The sequence below is a fragment of the Schistocerca serialis genome, chromosome 8, assembly GCF_023864345.2.
Source record: "Schistocerca serialis cubense isolate TAMUIC-IGC-003099 chromosome 8, iqSchSeri2.2, whole genome shotgun sequence".
NCBI classification, from domain to species: Eukaryota; Metazoa; Arthropoda; class Insecta; order Orthoptera; family Acrididae; genus Schistocerca; species Schistocerca serialis.
The window spans coordinates 52,993,769-53,010,915 of NC_064645.1; the positions used below are offsets into that span (position 1 = coordinate 52,993,769).

Below are 17,147 nucleotides of genomic sequence, written 5' to 3' on the forward strand. Positions count from 1 at the left end.
TACAGATGAAACACATCTTCTCAAAATTCTACCAATGAACCGAAGACGACTATCCGCCTTCCCCGCAATTGCCGTTACATGATTGTCTCACTTCATATCGCTCTGCAATGTTACGCCCCAATATTTAATCAACATGACTGTGTCAAGCGCTACACTACTAATGGAGTATTCAAACATTACAGGATTCTTTTTCTATTCATCTGCACTAATTTACATTTATCTATATTTAGAGTTTCACTGAGATTACTTATATACGAAACACACACACTGAATTTGAATATCGAATTCTGGTACTTACAAGACTGAATCGATGGTTTCTGAATTTCAACCTCGACACTTAAACCTTCTTCTTCTTCTTCTTCTTCTTCTTCTTCTTCTTCACTCACCATAGAAACTCCTAGTAGAGCAAAGACTATGTCTTAGACAACTGAATGCAACATTATAAGAAAAGTAAATGTATATACATTCCCCGCCCTCATCATTAGAACTACAGAATGTTACGTGAAAAAAAATACTTTCCGTGACAGCTACACGTTACAAAAATATTGCATTTACGTTCTTGCTCACCCGACTAGTTTATTGCTGGTGGAGGCTGGTGCAGTGGTCTCTCCGCCTCCTGCCGGCGGTCCAACTCAACCAGTATGTCAGCGATGGTTGCTGCTACGACAAGAAACAAAAAGAAGGGTTGTAATACCCGTTACAGAATAAAAATTCTTCACACACTAAAATTACAGCAGAAAACCATTCAAAATCTCAGTAGTACGGACCTATGCCTGTACCGATTACGACCTGAACAGTTGCTGTGAGCGATACTAAAGTTATGGGGCACACAGGTACATTGAATGAATAGAACAATTAACTTACATGGCAGGTTGTCCTGGTGAAGACGTTTGCCGCTGCTACCGCCGTTGATGCTGTCGTTGGAATTTGAGCACTTCATTGTTCCCAAACACACACTAGAAAAGACAAAAGTGAAATGACGACGGCAGAATGAGAGTGACAGCATCACAACGAGGGTTTGTATAAATTCTACCCCCTCCACCCACCATTTCATCCAGAGAGCCAGTAGGAGTGCGGCATCCCTCCCCACCTGCTGATGAATGCTGGTCTGGGCTCGCAGGACAAGTTGGTGCTGGTCTTCTAGCCCTTTTCGATATTCGTTCTAGCGTACTCTGCTGGAAACACCCACGAAATCTAGCCTACCCTGTAGTGTTGTACAGGATTTGCAGAACATGTAGCGGTATGAAAACCCGTGTATGGTTCGATATCTTCCATTTACGAAAATAACCCGTATAAAAGGGAGAAATCTACACTTAGCGTGAGAAATTCTTGGTATATCGACTAGACAACGCCCCCGTTTCAGGTTATTTAAACTGAGGAGTCTATGTCAGGGATGGAACTACTGTGTACTTCCTAGTCTATGGCGTTTGACTCTCGTCGTGCGGTGGCAGGAGTCATGAAGGAGTCAGGCAGCAACAGGAAGTCGCGGATTAGCCTGGCTCCGGCGACCGGTGGTTACTCGCCTGGCCTGCTCTTCAGGTACACACTACACTCAGAAGATGGCGCTGATCTAGACCGGGGATTACTGGCTAGTTTTGTTCTTCATCTTGGGACACAGTGTTCAGGTAAAATAATGAGAACTATATTCTTAAAAATATCGTGCAACATATTTCACATGTTCCTCTTGGCTAGGATGAGAATGTGATTTGAAGTAGGTATAAGTGTGTATCGTTCCCAAGTAATGCCGCTTCACAAGTCCTTTATACAGGGGAAAGCTATAATATGGATTCCCCTACCTTCCAAGTGTAAAGACATTCCACGAAAGTTGAAAATATTTTTTTTTCTTTTGTGCATTACCATGTCATAATGTATCCTTTATTTCAACTATTCTTTATTTGTTAATACGTCACATTGTATCTTCATTCATTTTGCTACTGTTTTATATTCTCTATTGTACGAATATGAATGTTCTGGTTCTATATGCTTTGTAAATCTTTGGTTAGGCTCGGAGAAGTATTGTGTCAGAGAGTGAGCGAACGACTAACGATAGAGAGCGTGCGAGTTGCTGTACGCGGCCGGTTCGCGAGTGGAAAAATGTGACAAAGTTCGGCGTGGAAGACGGTGATACGCGGAGGAACAATTAATTACAGTGCGTCCGCTGTATTAATAGGAGATCGTGCATTATTAAGTGAACAGTAAAACCTGAAAAATATATCGAGTGTTTGCGGTGACGATTTTACAAACTGTGTGTACTTGTGACAATTAGCCTTGAATCAGACACCATTGTCGTGTCAAGACACTGACTGTTAGAATTGCGCGAAAGTGGAACAAACCAAAATGTTAAGTAAAAGAATAGTGTTGTGATTTGATCAAGAAACATTTATTATATCGTCCAAACTGACTTAAAGACGACGACGTAAACTGAACTGATGTTTAACGGACTGTTGTAGTGATAAACGCATGTGACTGTTTTCCTGTGGCAACACGGTGAAAGAAATGTGCGAAGTATTGGCATTAACCGGATATATATCTCAAATGCTAAAGACGTTGCATAAGTCCGACCTACCCGCACCGCGCTTAACGACAACGGACACACTGGAACTATTATTATCGCGCCAATGCTGTCAGCAGATTCGACTACAACAGAGACGTGGACCACCGCCGTAACTGGAATATTAATGAAACAGGAGGATCCATCATTATCTTCACGCCACGAACCAGGATTCTCTTCACACATCGTCCGCGCGGACCACCGCTGACGCCATCGCACTGCCTGCAGCAACATTTAAGACATTAAAAGAAAATTATTACGCTCTCTCTCATTTCAAAATTAAAGACAATTGCAGTTAAATTAACTATTTTAAAAATACTGTCACAATATGTCAATTTTGTTTAGTCGCAGTAACTATTCTTTCCATTACTTCGTCTTGTTGACAGTGTTGAAAACCCGCGAAATTAAAGTTCAATTAATAATTTTCTTTTTAAATTCTTCTCAGACATTTTGCTGCTCATTATGATTTTATTTTAATGTTTGTTTGTACCTTCTTTTGGAGGGAGTACATATTTTACTTTTTGGTGTAGTAAAATTAGCTACCATAAAATTACGTATATTACCAGCTGATGCTATCCGCCATTACTGCTTGAAAACTGCACCTATTTTCTCATTGGCTGTCAGCTTCAAAACAAAATTACATGTTGTCTATGTAGGCCCCTACAATAATCTGTTTTTACTTTTGCAGGTTTACTGGAATTATATTGACTTTGATTGTTCATTTGGCCCCGTTAAAGTGATTTATCGCATCTATATAATAATTGTACTGAATTACCTAATTTATATTTTTTATTACGTAAACATTGGCATACCATATTTAGATTAACATTGACGTCTCATAAGATTCTGCACGTTCTGACAAAGACTATTCCAATTTTTTTTTCGTCCATGACTAAAAGGGGTAATCAGATTCCTTGTGTAGGTCATGTTTTATTATTTAAAAGTTTTTTTTTAAAAAGTAGAGAACCAGTTTCTTTAGACAAGCCAGAAGATTATCGCTGTCTGGACTACGCTCAAGGACCAAATCGACTTTTGGACACTCAACCCTGTTGCCAGCTGCTCCCGTCCATCACCATCTGCTGCTGACGGTCGCCACCCATCGCTGGTCACTGCTGCAGAATGCCTCTGCCTGCAGCTCCTGCCCGTCACTGCCCACTGATGGTGCGTGTCGCCCCCTGAAGCTGGTGCCCATCACTGCCCACTGCTGCTACCCAGTGCCCATTGCTGCCTGCTGTTGCTGACCTTCACTGCCTGCTTCTGCTGACCATCACTGCCTGCAGCAGCTGCCCGTCACTGCCTGCTGTTGCTGCCCGTCACTGCCTGCAGCTCCTGCCCGTCACTGCCCACTACTGGTGCGTGTCGCTCCCTGCTACTACTGTCCAGTGCCACCCGTTGCTGCTGCCCGTCGCTACCCACTGCTGCTGCCCGTTGTTGCCCACTGCTGCTGCCTGTCACTGCCCACAGCTGTTGCCTGTCGCTGCCCACAGCTGCAGCCTGGAGCTGCCCACTGCCCACTGTAGCTGCCTATCACTACCCACCATTGCCATCTGCTGTTGCCTGTAGGCTCAAACTGCTGCTGCCAATGACTGGCCACAACTGGTCCTGTGGACACCTGATGCTGCTGCCCATTGTCGCCCAGTGCTACTGCCACTGCTGCAGCCTGGAGCTGCCCACTGCTACTGCCCATCACTGTCCACTGCTGTTGCCCCAGCGCCCATTGCTGGTGTACGTTGCTCGCCTCTGCTGTGCCCTTCGCCGCCCACTGTTGCTGCACAACACTGCTTGTAGCTGCTGCCCAGTGCCACCTACACTGCTGCCCATTGCTACATGATGCTGCTGTCCATCATCACCCGTTGCTGCAGCCTGTCATTGCCTGCTGCTGTTGCGAATTGCTTGTTGCTGCTGGTCCTGTCGCCACCTGCTGCTGGTGCCCATTGCCACCCAATGCCATTGCTCAATGCCATCTGCTGCTGCTGCCTGTTGCCGTTCACTGCTGGTGCCCGTCACCATCTGCTGCTGGTGCCCAGTGGTATCCACTGCTGTTTCCCACTGCCCTCCACTGCTAGTGCGGTCGCCACCTGCTGGAGGTGCCTGTCACCACCCACTCATGGTGCCCAGTGCCATCCACTGCTGCTGCCCGTTGCCGCCCATTGCTCGTGTCTGTCGCTGCTCACTGCTGCCTCCCATCACCGCCTGCTGCTGTTGCCATTCACACGTTGCTGCTTGTGCCCGTCACTACCCACTGCTGGTGCCCGATGCCACCCACTACTGCTGCCTGTTGCTGCCCACTGTTGCCGCCTATTGCTACCCGCTGCTGCTGCCTGTTTCTGCTGCAAATCTTAACCAACTAGTGCTGCCCATTGCCACCCACTGCCCTTCTCGGTCCACTGATGTCCAGTGACATCCACTCCTGCTGCCCATCGGTGCCCACTGCTGCTGCTGTTTGCTACCCGCTGCTGCTGCCCGTCGCTGCCCACTGCTGCTGCCTGTCACGGCCCACTGCTGCCACCCACCACCGCCTGCTGCTGTTGCCCATCGCTTCTCACTGCTTATGTCCATCGCCACCTGTTGCTGGTGCCCAGTGCCATCCACTGCTGCTGCCAATTGCCACCCACTGCTGGAGCCCATCGCTACTCACTGCTCCTGCCCAGTGCCGCCCACTGCTGCTGCCTGTTGCCGCCCACTACTGCTGACTGTCGCTGCCCGCTTTTCCTGCCCTTTGCTGCCCACTGCTGGTGCCTGCCTCCACCTGCTGCTGCTGTTCAGTGCCACCCACTGCTGCTGCCCGTGTTCGCCAACTGCTGCTTCCCATCGCTGTCCACTGCTGGTGCCTGTCGCCACTTGATGCCACTGCCTATTGCTTCCTGCTGCTGCTGCTTGTGTCCGTCGCCCTTCGCTGCCTACCCCTGGCACCTGTCGCCACTGCTGCTGCTGCTGCTGTCAGTGTCGTCCTTCTGCCTGTCGTGGCCGTTGTCACCGCCGCCGTAACCGCCGGCGTCGTTTTCGCCATTGCCGTTGCTGTGGCTGTCACTGTTGCCATTACCATCCTGTTCTGTCCTGTTTTCGACTCCTGGTTAGCCCCATCTTCGTTTTCTCTCCCTACCTTGGCACCACCTGTCTGCGGTAGTCCTCTGGACAGTCCACCATGGACAGCCCCACAACCACATACATTTACACCTTCCCTTCCTCTGCCCCCACCATTACATTCTGGAGTGCTTCCTCCAGTCTCCCCATATGCTCCACCTTCCCACCTCACAATCTCCTCCCCTTCCATCTCCTCCCCTGCACTTTATTCTCAACTATATACTGCTCCTGCTCCTGCAGTGACTCCTGCTCCTTCTTCTGCGCCTGTCTCCCCTAAACGAACATTAATATTTCAGGTTCAGACCAGCCCCGGAAACTTGGAAACTTCCCCTGCTTCCCCTGCCCTTGTCATCGCCCGATGCATCACAGTCGTCACCACAGAGCACTCAAATTCACTTCTAAGCGCCTCTGCCTCACATGAGGGCCTCATCATCTCCATTTCCAACAGTTGTGTACTGGTCGGGTGGAAAGCAAGTCATCTTGTCGGTGGGTCCGTTGAATATCTCTTGATTGGGTTGCCAGCGGGTTGGATATAGTTGGGCCGACTACCCGTCTCCCCTAAGCGAACGTTAATATTTCAAGTGCAGACTGACCCCTGGAAACTTCTGAGCGCCGCTGGCTGTACTGTCTTTTCTAATTGGTGTTTTATTGTGTATTTTAATGGCTCATAGCCGATGGTTTGGGTTTGTATGCTTTTAATTGGGTTTTTAAATAATAGGCCTTCAGCTATTTAATATTGAAAGTTCCTCACTTGTCAAGTCTCGCACTGTTTGGGCCTACAGCCTCATTTAAAATGTCTTTTTGGATAAAGCTTTGGGCCTTCTGCCTTTTGAAAATTTATTGTAGTTGTGTGGTTCAATCATGGGCTTTCAGCCGTCTTAAAATTTAAATTCCTTATTTGTTAAATCTGTGGTTGTTTGGGCCTTCAGCCTCATTTAAAAATTATTTAAGGATAAAGCCTTGGGCTCTCTGCCTTGTAAAAATTTGTTGTAGTTGTGTTTTGAGTAATGGCCCTTCAGTCGTTTTAAAAGTAAAATTCTTTACTGTTAAGTCTTAGACTGTTTATGCCTTCAGCCTCCTTTTTTAAAATTATTTAAGGATAAAGCATTGGGCCTTCTGCCTTGGAAAATTTATTGTAGTTGTGTTTTAAATCATGCGCCTTCAGCAGTTTTAAAAATTAAAGAGGTTGTGCCCTTAAGCCATAAGACTGTGTGACATTTTCAGCCGATAGTTAAGCTCGGAAATTTGCACTGTAGTGTTTGGGCAACTAAATAAAGTTATATGTGTTCGAGTGTAACTGACAGCCGCTCATTTTTGGCACCTTTCCACTATTCCAACTCCCTGTTCTGTCCTGGGGACTTAACCTGGCGTTTCACCCTCCTACCGCATTCTCAGCCCCTGCCTATGCACATTCGTCCTTTCCATCTCCGATCCCAAATTTCTGGACACTCGCACCCTCTCACTAGAAATACACAAGTATGTTCCCTCTGCCCCCATTGCTCAGCTTATCCCCCACGGAAATTCAATCCTTATGAAATCCCCCTCTCCCTCATTCCATACTGACCTACTCTGGAAAATTCTTCATGTCACCTTTGGCCCCCATGCCTTCCTTACCTCCTCCTCTCCTGTCAGCCCTAACCCCCTGTTCATCCTCCAACCCTCACTGCTGTGATCAGGGATCTCCGCCTTGTGGCCACAGAGGAGGAGGTTTTGGCGAAATTGAATGCCCACCCCACCCTAGAAATCTGCTGAGACCAACGAATCTACAATGACTCCAATCCTATCTTCCTGATGCACAAGTTTACCAAGTATGCCTCCTCTATTGATCATCTCCTCACTCAGTTTGCCCTGATTTTTCACTGTCGCCTCCCCATTGACTCCTCCTATTTCCCTCCTCAATCTTATCCCTGCCAGCGATGCTACCTACCCATACAGTGATCACCTCACCCAAAACTGCAAATCCCCCTCCTCATAAGCCACCACTGTAGAGCCTCTCACTTCCTGAAACAGCGTCCTAACCTGGCCTCTCCTCCTTCCTGCAAGGAATACCATCCCACTACTACTACAAATGCAAGGCCAAAGCTCATCCCAGGAACCCTGAGCTTACCATCCCCGTTCACTCCATCGATTAGCCCATCCCTCCTAATAATTCCCTCTGCCCATCCTCTCTGGCTGAAGACAGCATCCATTGTCTTCCAGGATGTAAACCCCTTCCACACCATCACACCCTCCAGCAGATCTCCCTTGCCAACTGCTCCGTCTTCCATTTGAACATCTACACCACATACTCCCACAACCAGGCCTACTCCACCTGTACCTGCCTCAACACCCTCATTTAATCCTCTCTCGTCCTCTCTCCAGTCCCCTCCCCTCTCCCCACCCAGAAAAGCCAACAATATCTCTCCTCTACCAAAACATCCACTCCTTCCCTGCCAACAAATGCCTCTTCAAGCATACCCTGCCCCAGCACCAGCTCAACTCCTTCATCCATAATAAAACCTCCATACAACCTCACCATGTTATCTGCACTTCCGCCTGTCTTCTTCACTGCACTGACAATCCCCTTCCCCTACCATGAGGCGTGGTCGCTACTGACAACCTCAAACATATCCCTGTCTGGCCACAGCCTTCCTCAGTGACCCAACTGAACACCCCATACTCAGCATCTTCTTTCTGTCCCTAACCATCACCTGTGCCACAATCTATGTCCGTCCAGGAACTCCTCTCCCATGTTGACCACACCTTCTCCTCCTATTTGATTTCCACAGACCTCAAAATCCATAGCCATGATCCTGACAGTGGCATCAGTTCCTTGCCACCCTCCAAGGTGAACTTGTTCCCCTCCCACAGCGCACCCATTCCGAAAGTGACTAACCCCAATGTTGTCCTCTCTTCCCCCAACCTCCTTGGAGGTATTGCCATGGACGTCCTAAACCCTATTGGTAGCGACCTCCACCTACTCACCATCTCCTCAGCCCAAGACCCACTTCCTGCCCCCTGTCCTGCTGCTCCTCTTAAGGTCGTCCATGACTATCATAAAACCGATCAGGAATCCATTACCACTCAGGTCGAAGGCCACCCACTTACCTTTCAACATCCCACTGACATCAACCACACCTCATCCCTCCTCCAGAAGACCATCACTGACGCTGTGGAGACCTATGTTACTATCAAAATTATCAATCCTCACCGCCCTATTCTTCCTCCACAGGCTGTCCTTCTCCATGAATCCTGAAGGCTCTACCACTCCTTCCTTTGCACCTGTGACTGGGATACTCTACTCTGGCACCAGCAATTACAATGACACACATGCAACCTCTAAACAGCAAACATGCGAGGAGTGGCACCAGTATGCGACCCAATGCCACCCTCCAAGTACTTACAGATCTTCCAGGTACTGATCTGCCTTTCACCACCTTACTGGTTGCCATCCCACCTGGCATTGCCCCCTTCTCCATGAGAAACATACCTTCCCTGAGAACCTCAGTAAGGCTAACCAGTATGCTTCCAACCTCTCTGAGGTCTTCTCCATTCCTGACAATCCCCACTTTCATTACTCCCTCTTGGATCAGGTTTAAACATTCCCATTAGAGCACATGACATCAAACTTATACTCCACTCTAAACAGAACAGTATCACTGGTCACGCCTGCGACACCTACTGCCACCTCAAGGCATCCCCTCCTCTTTCCTGGCTGTCCTTACTGCCTTGTATAACACCATCCACTTCAACAGTTTTTACCCTGACCTCTGGAAGACTTCCCATGTCCTGTTGTTCTTTAAACCCAACAAAACCCTCTCTGACAGCTTTTCCTATCGTCCAATCTGTCTCACCTCCATGTTCAGTAAGGTCTTCGAGTCCAACCTCTTCCAACGTATTCATCATCACTTCAACCAGCGCCACCTCCTTCCCCTTACCTAGTGTGGCTTCTGGTCCTCCTTCTCCACCAACAACCAGCTCCTTAACCTTGCAGATCTTCTTTCCTTCTGACTTCTGTCATTGTACTCTCTTTGTTTCACTCAACCTCCAGAACGTTATTCCCCTGTACTTCAGCGATAGCTTGCTGTCCTATCATTATTAGCCATCCTTCCCATATAGGGTTATTGGCCAGACTGGCTGTAGCAACTCTCTAGTGCTAAGCCAATAGTGAAAATATCCTCTCCACATCCAGTAGATCTGCAGTAGGCTTCTCCCTGTACTTCAGTGATAGCTTGCTGTCATATTATTATTAGTATTATTGTAGATTCTTGTAATTCAAGGAAGCAAGGGAGAGGATGTTGTCATGGGTGTCCAGTATCCTCTTTCTACAATACAAATGCACATGTAGATTAATACGGTTCTTTATTTCCATGAACTTGAAACTTTACTAAATTGAACAGAGTCCATGTGGTACAAGCTCATCAGCAATAGTCCTCTTGCAGACTCATGTAATGTCTCACTGCTAGTAAAGCACAATTCTGGTTGAGGTAAACTAATCCTGTTATAGTCACTAATCTGGCCACTACATACTGTTGTAGCCTGTAATGAACTATATCTGCTCTGCAAGTAAACTGACAGATGACAAACTGAACGTTTGAGTGAGTGAGGCCCTCTGGTCAGCAGCAGCAGTCTAAATATATGCTGTCGAGAGGGCGTTGGTGGCATGTTGGTTGTGGGTGTGTTCTGGCCTTGCTCACGATAGACACACTTTATCCAGTACCTACTAATCGATCTGTGCACTTCATCTTTGCTGACCAGTATGCTGGCGACAGCTTATGCCAGCACAATTGTTCTTCTTCTTCTTATTATTATTATCACCACCACCACCATCCACCTAACCGTCCACCCCTCCTCCATACTACCAATATAAGCCCCTTAGCTAGACTGGCTGGAACAACGAGTTATTGACGAAATTTGATGGAACTACTGTCTAGTGCTCGATCAATGGCAACTCAAATTGTTTAAGTAAAGAATATACAGCAATGCATACAAAACAAAGACTTAAGCGCATCCTATGCAAGAGCCCAGCACACACTGAGGCCTTTTCCCACCTTTTTCCAGATGGGAGAGAGAGGGGGACAGGGGAGTAGGGAGTGAGGAACTGGGGGGGGGGGGGCAACAGCGCCCTCTGGTAGTGGTATTGTGAAATAAGTCAATTGGTCTCTGGACCTCAAGGTGAACACACTGAATTTGATATTTCCTTTAATAAATTTGAATTTTCCCCCAATTTTGAATTTACCACCAACATTTCAGTTTCCTGGCTTTTAGAGGGGAGGGGTGGGGAAGGTAGGGTAGAGGAGGGGATGGGAGGGAATGGGCAGATGGGGAGGCGAGAGTAGGGGAAGGGGTGGAATGGAAAGATCCCACGTGCCAGCTGGGGAAAACCAATGATATCATGAGGGAGTAGGGGGGGGGGGGTTTGCCCTTGAATGTATGCAACATATACTTACAAAGTGGGGTGATATCCCTGTTGCCCCACTACTGTTGTCAAGTAGCCATTCTAATTCATAAGAACTATCTCCTTCAGATTCACTGCAAGGTAAACTACCTATGGCAGCAATAAACACTCCACCACCAAATATATTTCATCTAGCCTTTCTGAACATGGGTAGGTCCTTTGTAAAAATTTCGGCTGAATTTATTTCCAGCTTCAGCCAGCTTTCCACTTGAGATACGGTGCTTTCCATTAACACTTGGAGCTCTGCTTCTTTTCCAACACAGCTACGACACTTTGCAACTACAATACTAATTGTTATGTCCACCCTTTTCCTGTGTTTGTCATGTACCCTTTGAAACCGATGCCCTTTCTGCACTTTCTCGTGATCCTCTATCCTAAAAACGATTCAGTCCCCTCTGGAAAGCCCCTGATATCCGTTTAGCCGCGTCCCGTGTGTAGTGGACACTTTGACGCAGAAACACGCCATTCTATGTCGCAAGTCGAGGAATCTGCAACTCACACCGTCGCAGAACCGTCCAAGCCTCTGATTCGGACCCTGCTCCCAGCTCTGTACCAGAAGACCACAGTCGATTGTGTCGAACACTGGCACTAATCGAATACGGACGTGCTGGGAAATTAAACGCAAAAGAATGAATAGATTAATGTAAAAATATAAGTTAGTCCACAAAGTGAATACCAGTAAGGCCACAGTGGTGGTGGTTAGTGTTTAACGTCCCGTCGACAACGAAGTCATTAGAGACGGAGCGCAAGGTCGGGTTAGGGAAGGATTGGGAAGAAAATCGGCCGTGCCCTTTCAAAGGAACCATCCCGGCATTTGCCTGAAACGATTTAGGGAAATCACGGAAAACATAAATCAGGGTGATTGGAGATGGGATTGAACCGTCGTCCTCCCGAATGCGAGTCCAGTGTGCTAACCACTGCGCCACCTCGCTCGGTGGTAAGGCCACAGGAAGTAATTCTATTTCTGGAAGACAGAATATTTAAAGTGATACCTAGATAAGAGATTAGACACATAACAGAAAAAAACAAGTGAAGAAGAAGAAAAAGAACAGTACGCACTGGGAGTGCTGGCTGTAATGTCAGTGGGGTGAATGTAAAAAAATACAAGATTTGTAAGTACAGAGCAGTAATAAATGTTTGGATACTATGAGAAAAGAATGTGAAACGAGTATGAACATATCATATGTAGGTAAGGACCTTTAGCGCAAGGAATGATTTATTATCAGGGCGAACGATGTAGGCTAAATATTACTAATAACTCCATATGTGCTAACATTAATTGTGCATTATACTTAACTTTGGCGCATTATTGAGACAAGCAGTACAAAAATAAATTTATGTGTTTGTTAGTAAGATCCATTGCTTACAATTCTGTGGATACTTTACCGTGTGTTTGCTGTACATATGTATACTGTTGTTAGAAGTACATAAAACGTCATCACAAAGTTATATACAAAACGGCCAGAGACAATACATCGTACTGTATGGTCATCAGTCTCTTGATTGGATTAATTCTTCTCCAGGAGCTAATCGTGTTACACTACAGTCTACATGAGCAGTAATCTGCTCTAACATTCTAACCTATGCATATCTTCACAGTTTTTCCTGTCAAGTTCATGGTTAATTAATCCTGGATTCCATAGCATTAGTCCCGCCAATCTACCCATAATTCTGTTGAGTGCACTCCTAGAAACTTCTGTCAGACATATGCCGTCGTAGCAGAATAAGTTATGGTAGCATCAAACCACTCACATCTCAACGGTAATGGGCGCGCTAAGGCGAAAGAGGTGGCTGAAGATATTCCACTGTTTGAGGACAACGTGCATGAACTGACAGTGCAGTCTGTAATAGTGTTCACGAAACAAGAAATGATATTTATCGATGTGCCGCAGAAGTTCCCACTGAGGTGAGTCAATATCATTACTACCAGGAAGAGTACAGAGGAAGAAACGGCCAGGCAGGGTGAGAACGAAGAAACAGCAATTACATCCCAGGCTGTAAGCGCTGTGGGCTTTGTCAAGTATCTCCTGCCGAACAGGTTATGAAGGCACACTGGCACCGACCGGCTGCCGTGTCATCCTCTGCCCATAGGCGTCACTGGATGTGGATATGGAGGGGCATGTGGTCAGCACACCGCTCTCCCGGCCTTATGCCAGTTTCCGAGACCGGAGCCGCTACTTCTCAATCAAGTAGCTGCTCAGTTTGACCCACAAGGGCTGGGTGCACCCCGCTCGGCAAACCGGATGGTCACCCACCCGAGTGCTAGCCCAGCCCGACAGCGCTTAACTTCGGTGATCTGACGGGCACCCGTGTTACCAGTGCGGCAAGGCCGTTGGTTTTGTCAAGTGCCAGATACATATTTATTGAGAACCTCTCATGATCGAGAAGTACCTCCATGAATGTGAAATGTAATCGACTCTCATGTTTACATGAAGGTGTAAGAAAGCGATTCACTTTATAATAATCTAGTAACGCTAATGACCATTGGTTAAAATACCCCAAAGTAAACATAAGGTTGAACGCTAAATTATTACTGACGGAAAGTGAGGGTCAGTTGTAAAATTGCCATGGGTTCGGAATATATCAGTGTGTGAAAAATGGCACCCCAAAACGACATCAGATCCACCGGTTATAGAAGTCCGTCCTGTCGAGTCACAACTGATTGAAGTTCACTGCCAGTCGGAGTCACATCTATCTTACCAGTATTGCAGGTTCGAGGCAATGGTGTAACATTAGAAGCTGACTAAGCTTGCGACAAACTCGTTACTGTCCTAATGCAACACCGCCTCGTTACAGATTTCTGCGGAATACCATCTTTGTTTGGCTGGTCTCTTACAGGAATATAAAACATATCCAAAGCATCTAGCTACGTCATAGCGGAACTGTAGCGCAGGTTGCAAGTGAGTTTAACTACTTCTTGCTTCAGTGGGACTGCGCCCACAGGAATGTGCTGTTAAGAACAGTGGAAGTTAGGTAGAGCCTGCTCTGTAATGTAAACCTAGACCACGGGAGCACAGACTCGTCTGGTCAGTCACACACTAAACAGTGATATTAGCGCGATGAAGTATCGCTATCAAAGGAAAAAATGCCATGCACTTAGATATATAAGTTAGATCAGACAGACCTGTTACCAGAACAGAATACTTAAATGTGGTATCGCGTCTGAGTGGATATGAAACCAGGAGCTGGAAATAAATGACGCCATGAATATCACCAATTAACCTTTTATGAAATAGCGGGGGACGGATAAAGCCGCCAGAAACAATTTTAACACTAAAACGGTTCTTGACTACTAGAATCTGACGTAGCAGATAACATAGATGATTCAAACGAAATGACTACTACATCTATTGAGTGCACTTAGTGAAGAGTGGATTGATTCGATTCCTCGAAACAAATGAGGGGGATTAATCTGACTTCATAAACATTATTATCTAACCGGCACAAGGGCACTCCACGAGGACGTCTACATCTTTCTCCCAACACTCCTCACATACTAAGAGCCTCTGTTGTACTTTCGTGGGGTCTACTTTCCTCTATTACGACACCGTCAATGATACTTCGAATGTAAATGAGCACTTAATCCAGACTGCTTGTACAATTAAGAGCAGTCGGGAGAGCCCGCGTGAAATCAGTGGCATCCAAAAATGTTCAAATGTGTGTGAAATCTTATGGGACTTAACTGCTAAGGTCATCAGTCCCTAAGCTTACACACTACTTAACCTAAGGACAAACACGCATACCCATGCCCGAGGGAGGACTCGAACCTCCGCCGGGATCAGCCGCACAGTCCATGACTGCAGCGCCTTGAGACCGCTCGGCTAATCCCGCGCGGCTCAGTGGCACCAGTGGTGGAAAAGTGTTAGTGTCTCTCTCTTTGTGGCGAATCAAAGTTTCGCAAAGATGTGTCGTTACACTTACTTATAGAGATACTGTTAGAACCAAACCGACAACCATCCCATCTGTATGTCTACATCAGTCTTGATTACCACGAATACCAAAGGTTTCGATCCTTAAGACAATGAGTATGGAGAGCAATCCATAAGTAGAAATATAGTTTTTTTTTCTACCGCCTTAGAGTTTAAACTGTTTACGGTACAGCTAGAACAACAGTAAGGTCCAAAGTTGTGGCAAACTCGGTAAGTTATGATAGCATGTTTTAATTCAACATTTACTTTCACATTACTGCTACGAATGATGGTGAGTTCACTCAAGTATGGAGACCAAAAAAGCAGCAGCTGCTCCACAGGTTCACAGGTTCACCTATGACCATAAACGTAACACAGGCGAACCGAAATCTCTCACACCCCAAAATTCGAAGACAGTGAACCTCGGAAAAAGAGTTGCATTTTCGTATTTAGCTGGTGAATAGGCTTCTTTTGTCACAGATCATTTCGATCGACCAGTATCCACATCAGTGTTATAACCAGTGTGAGTGAATAATTTAGCAGGAAATGGAGCTTACTGTAACCAATATGCATGAAATCCCAGCTCTTTCTAAAGGCGATAGGCAGGATGTTCCCAACCGAAAAAAACGCATACTGCTTCGCTCGCCATCCATATCCATATCGAGACCGAGATCTGTCTCTCATGACCTCGTCAACGTCCGTACATTGGATCCCAATCAAGGATTCTCTTACCACAGTGGCACCGCAGGCATCTTCTACATACTAAAGTGCCCTGGAATTCTTGTGCTGTTAGGAAGACATCGGATCTGTGAAACACTACGTAACAATTTCTATGATTACTTGCTGTTCGTTTAGTGGTGCTACATTCAATACCAGTATCCCAGTATCCTAAAGAAGTATGGCACTTTATGGAATGAGGCCCTCTGGGACATACGTACTGCGTTGTAGTTTATGCAGTATGGATAAAACCGCTCTTGACATTTCTCAATGAGTGTGATTCGATAGACGGCAACGGTGCATATGAAAATGTGGCCATCGTACCATCTGAATATGCAACCACATTGGTAGACGGAGAAATAGTGGCAGTGCTCATATACAAAAGTTGTGCTGGGAAATTAAGCGGAAAAGAATAAATAAATCAGTATAAAATAAATAAGGAATCCCACAAAGCGAATCCAGTGCTACTGTAAAAAGTAATTTTATTTCTGGGAGATAAAACATTTAAAGTTGTACCTAGGTAACAGATTAGCCATACGCCAGAACAAAAACTAAGAAGAAGAACATTATACGTATATAAGGGAAGTGGCAGTAATGTTAATGTGGTGAATACACACTACAGCATTAATAACTTTAGAACAATAATACAAGTTCGGTTAGTATGATAGAAGAGTGTGAAGGGTAATGGATATTTAACATGTGAGTAAATACCTTTATTGTAAGGAATTTGTTACTAGTGCAAATGACACAAATTTAAATTTTAGTTAGCAAGATCCCTTGTTTACAATTCTCTATACACTTCACTAATTGTTAGCTGGACACATGTCTGTGCTGTACAGTTTATGAACCACACAAAACATGCAAAATGGACCACACGCAGTTCATCGTGTTTTAAGATCTACAGTCTCTTGACTGGCTTCATTCTTCTTCACGTACTAATGTTGTTACACTATACACTACACCAGCAATAATCTGCTTCTAATATTCTAACCTTTGTATATCTTCCTTTCAAGCTTCTGTTCTCAAAGCTCTGACATGAAGCTTAACATCTTCTCATGGACGAGTCCGTGTACATTCTTGTCAAAGAGGATATGGAAGTGGTCATAGCCCTCCAGTGGTACCACCATCTTCTTGACGTTGCTTGGAATCATTTGTATCTGCCGCATACCTTCCTGTGGACGACGGAATTTTAGTAGCACATACGGCATAATGAACTTCATGCAAACATAGGCGAATGTACACATACTTTATGGGTACTTTCTGTTGGGTAAAAGCTATATCTTGTGAAGTTTTTGAGCGGTGAACCCATATCTCCTGTTTCTTTCTCCCCTCAGATGTAGTTCTGTCAGCATGTAACTACATTATAAACTAGGTAAAAGATTAGGTGTAATTAATGATAACCTAATTTTTAAATATGAACAATCAATTTGTTGAAGTATGAAAATGAAAG

The 17,147-nt window shown here is 45.8% G+C and overlaps 1 protein-coding gene across 1 annotated transcript in view; it reads right to left on the bottom strand.

Annotated features, from left to right (window-relative positions):
- Window positions 1-16,388: 16,388 nt before the first annotated feature.
- LOC126416390 (lipase 3-like) overlaps window positions 16,389-17,147 on the bottom strand; it is a 229,200-nt gene continuing 228,441 nt past the window's right edge. The window contains exon 10 of the mRNA XM_050084079.1: window positions 16,389-16,869. Within this exon, the coding sequence (XP_049940036.1) occupies window positions 16,720-16,869 (150 nt within the window). The 3' untranslated portion in view covers window positions 16,389-16,719. The remainder of the gene's footprint in view (window positions 16,870-17,147) is intronic.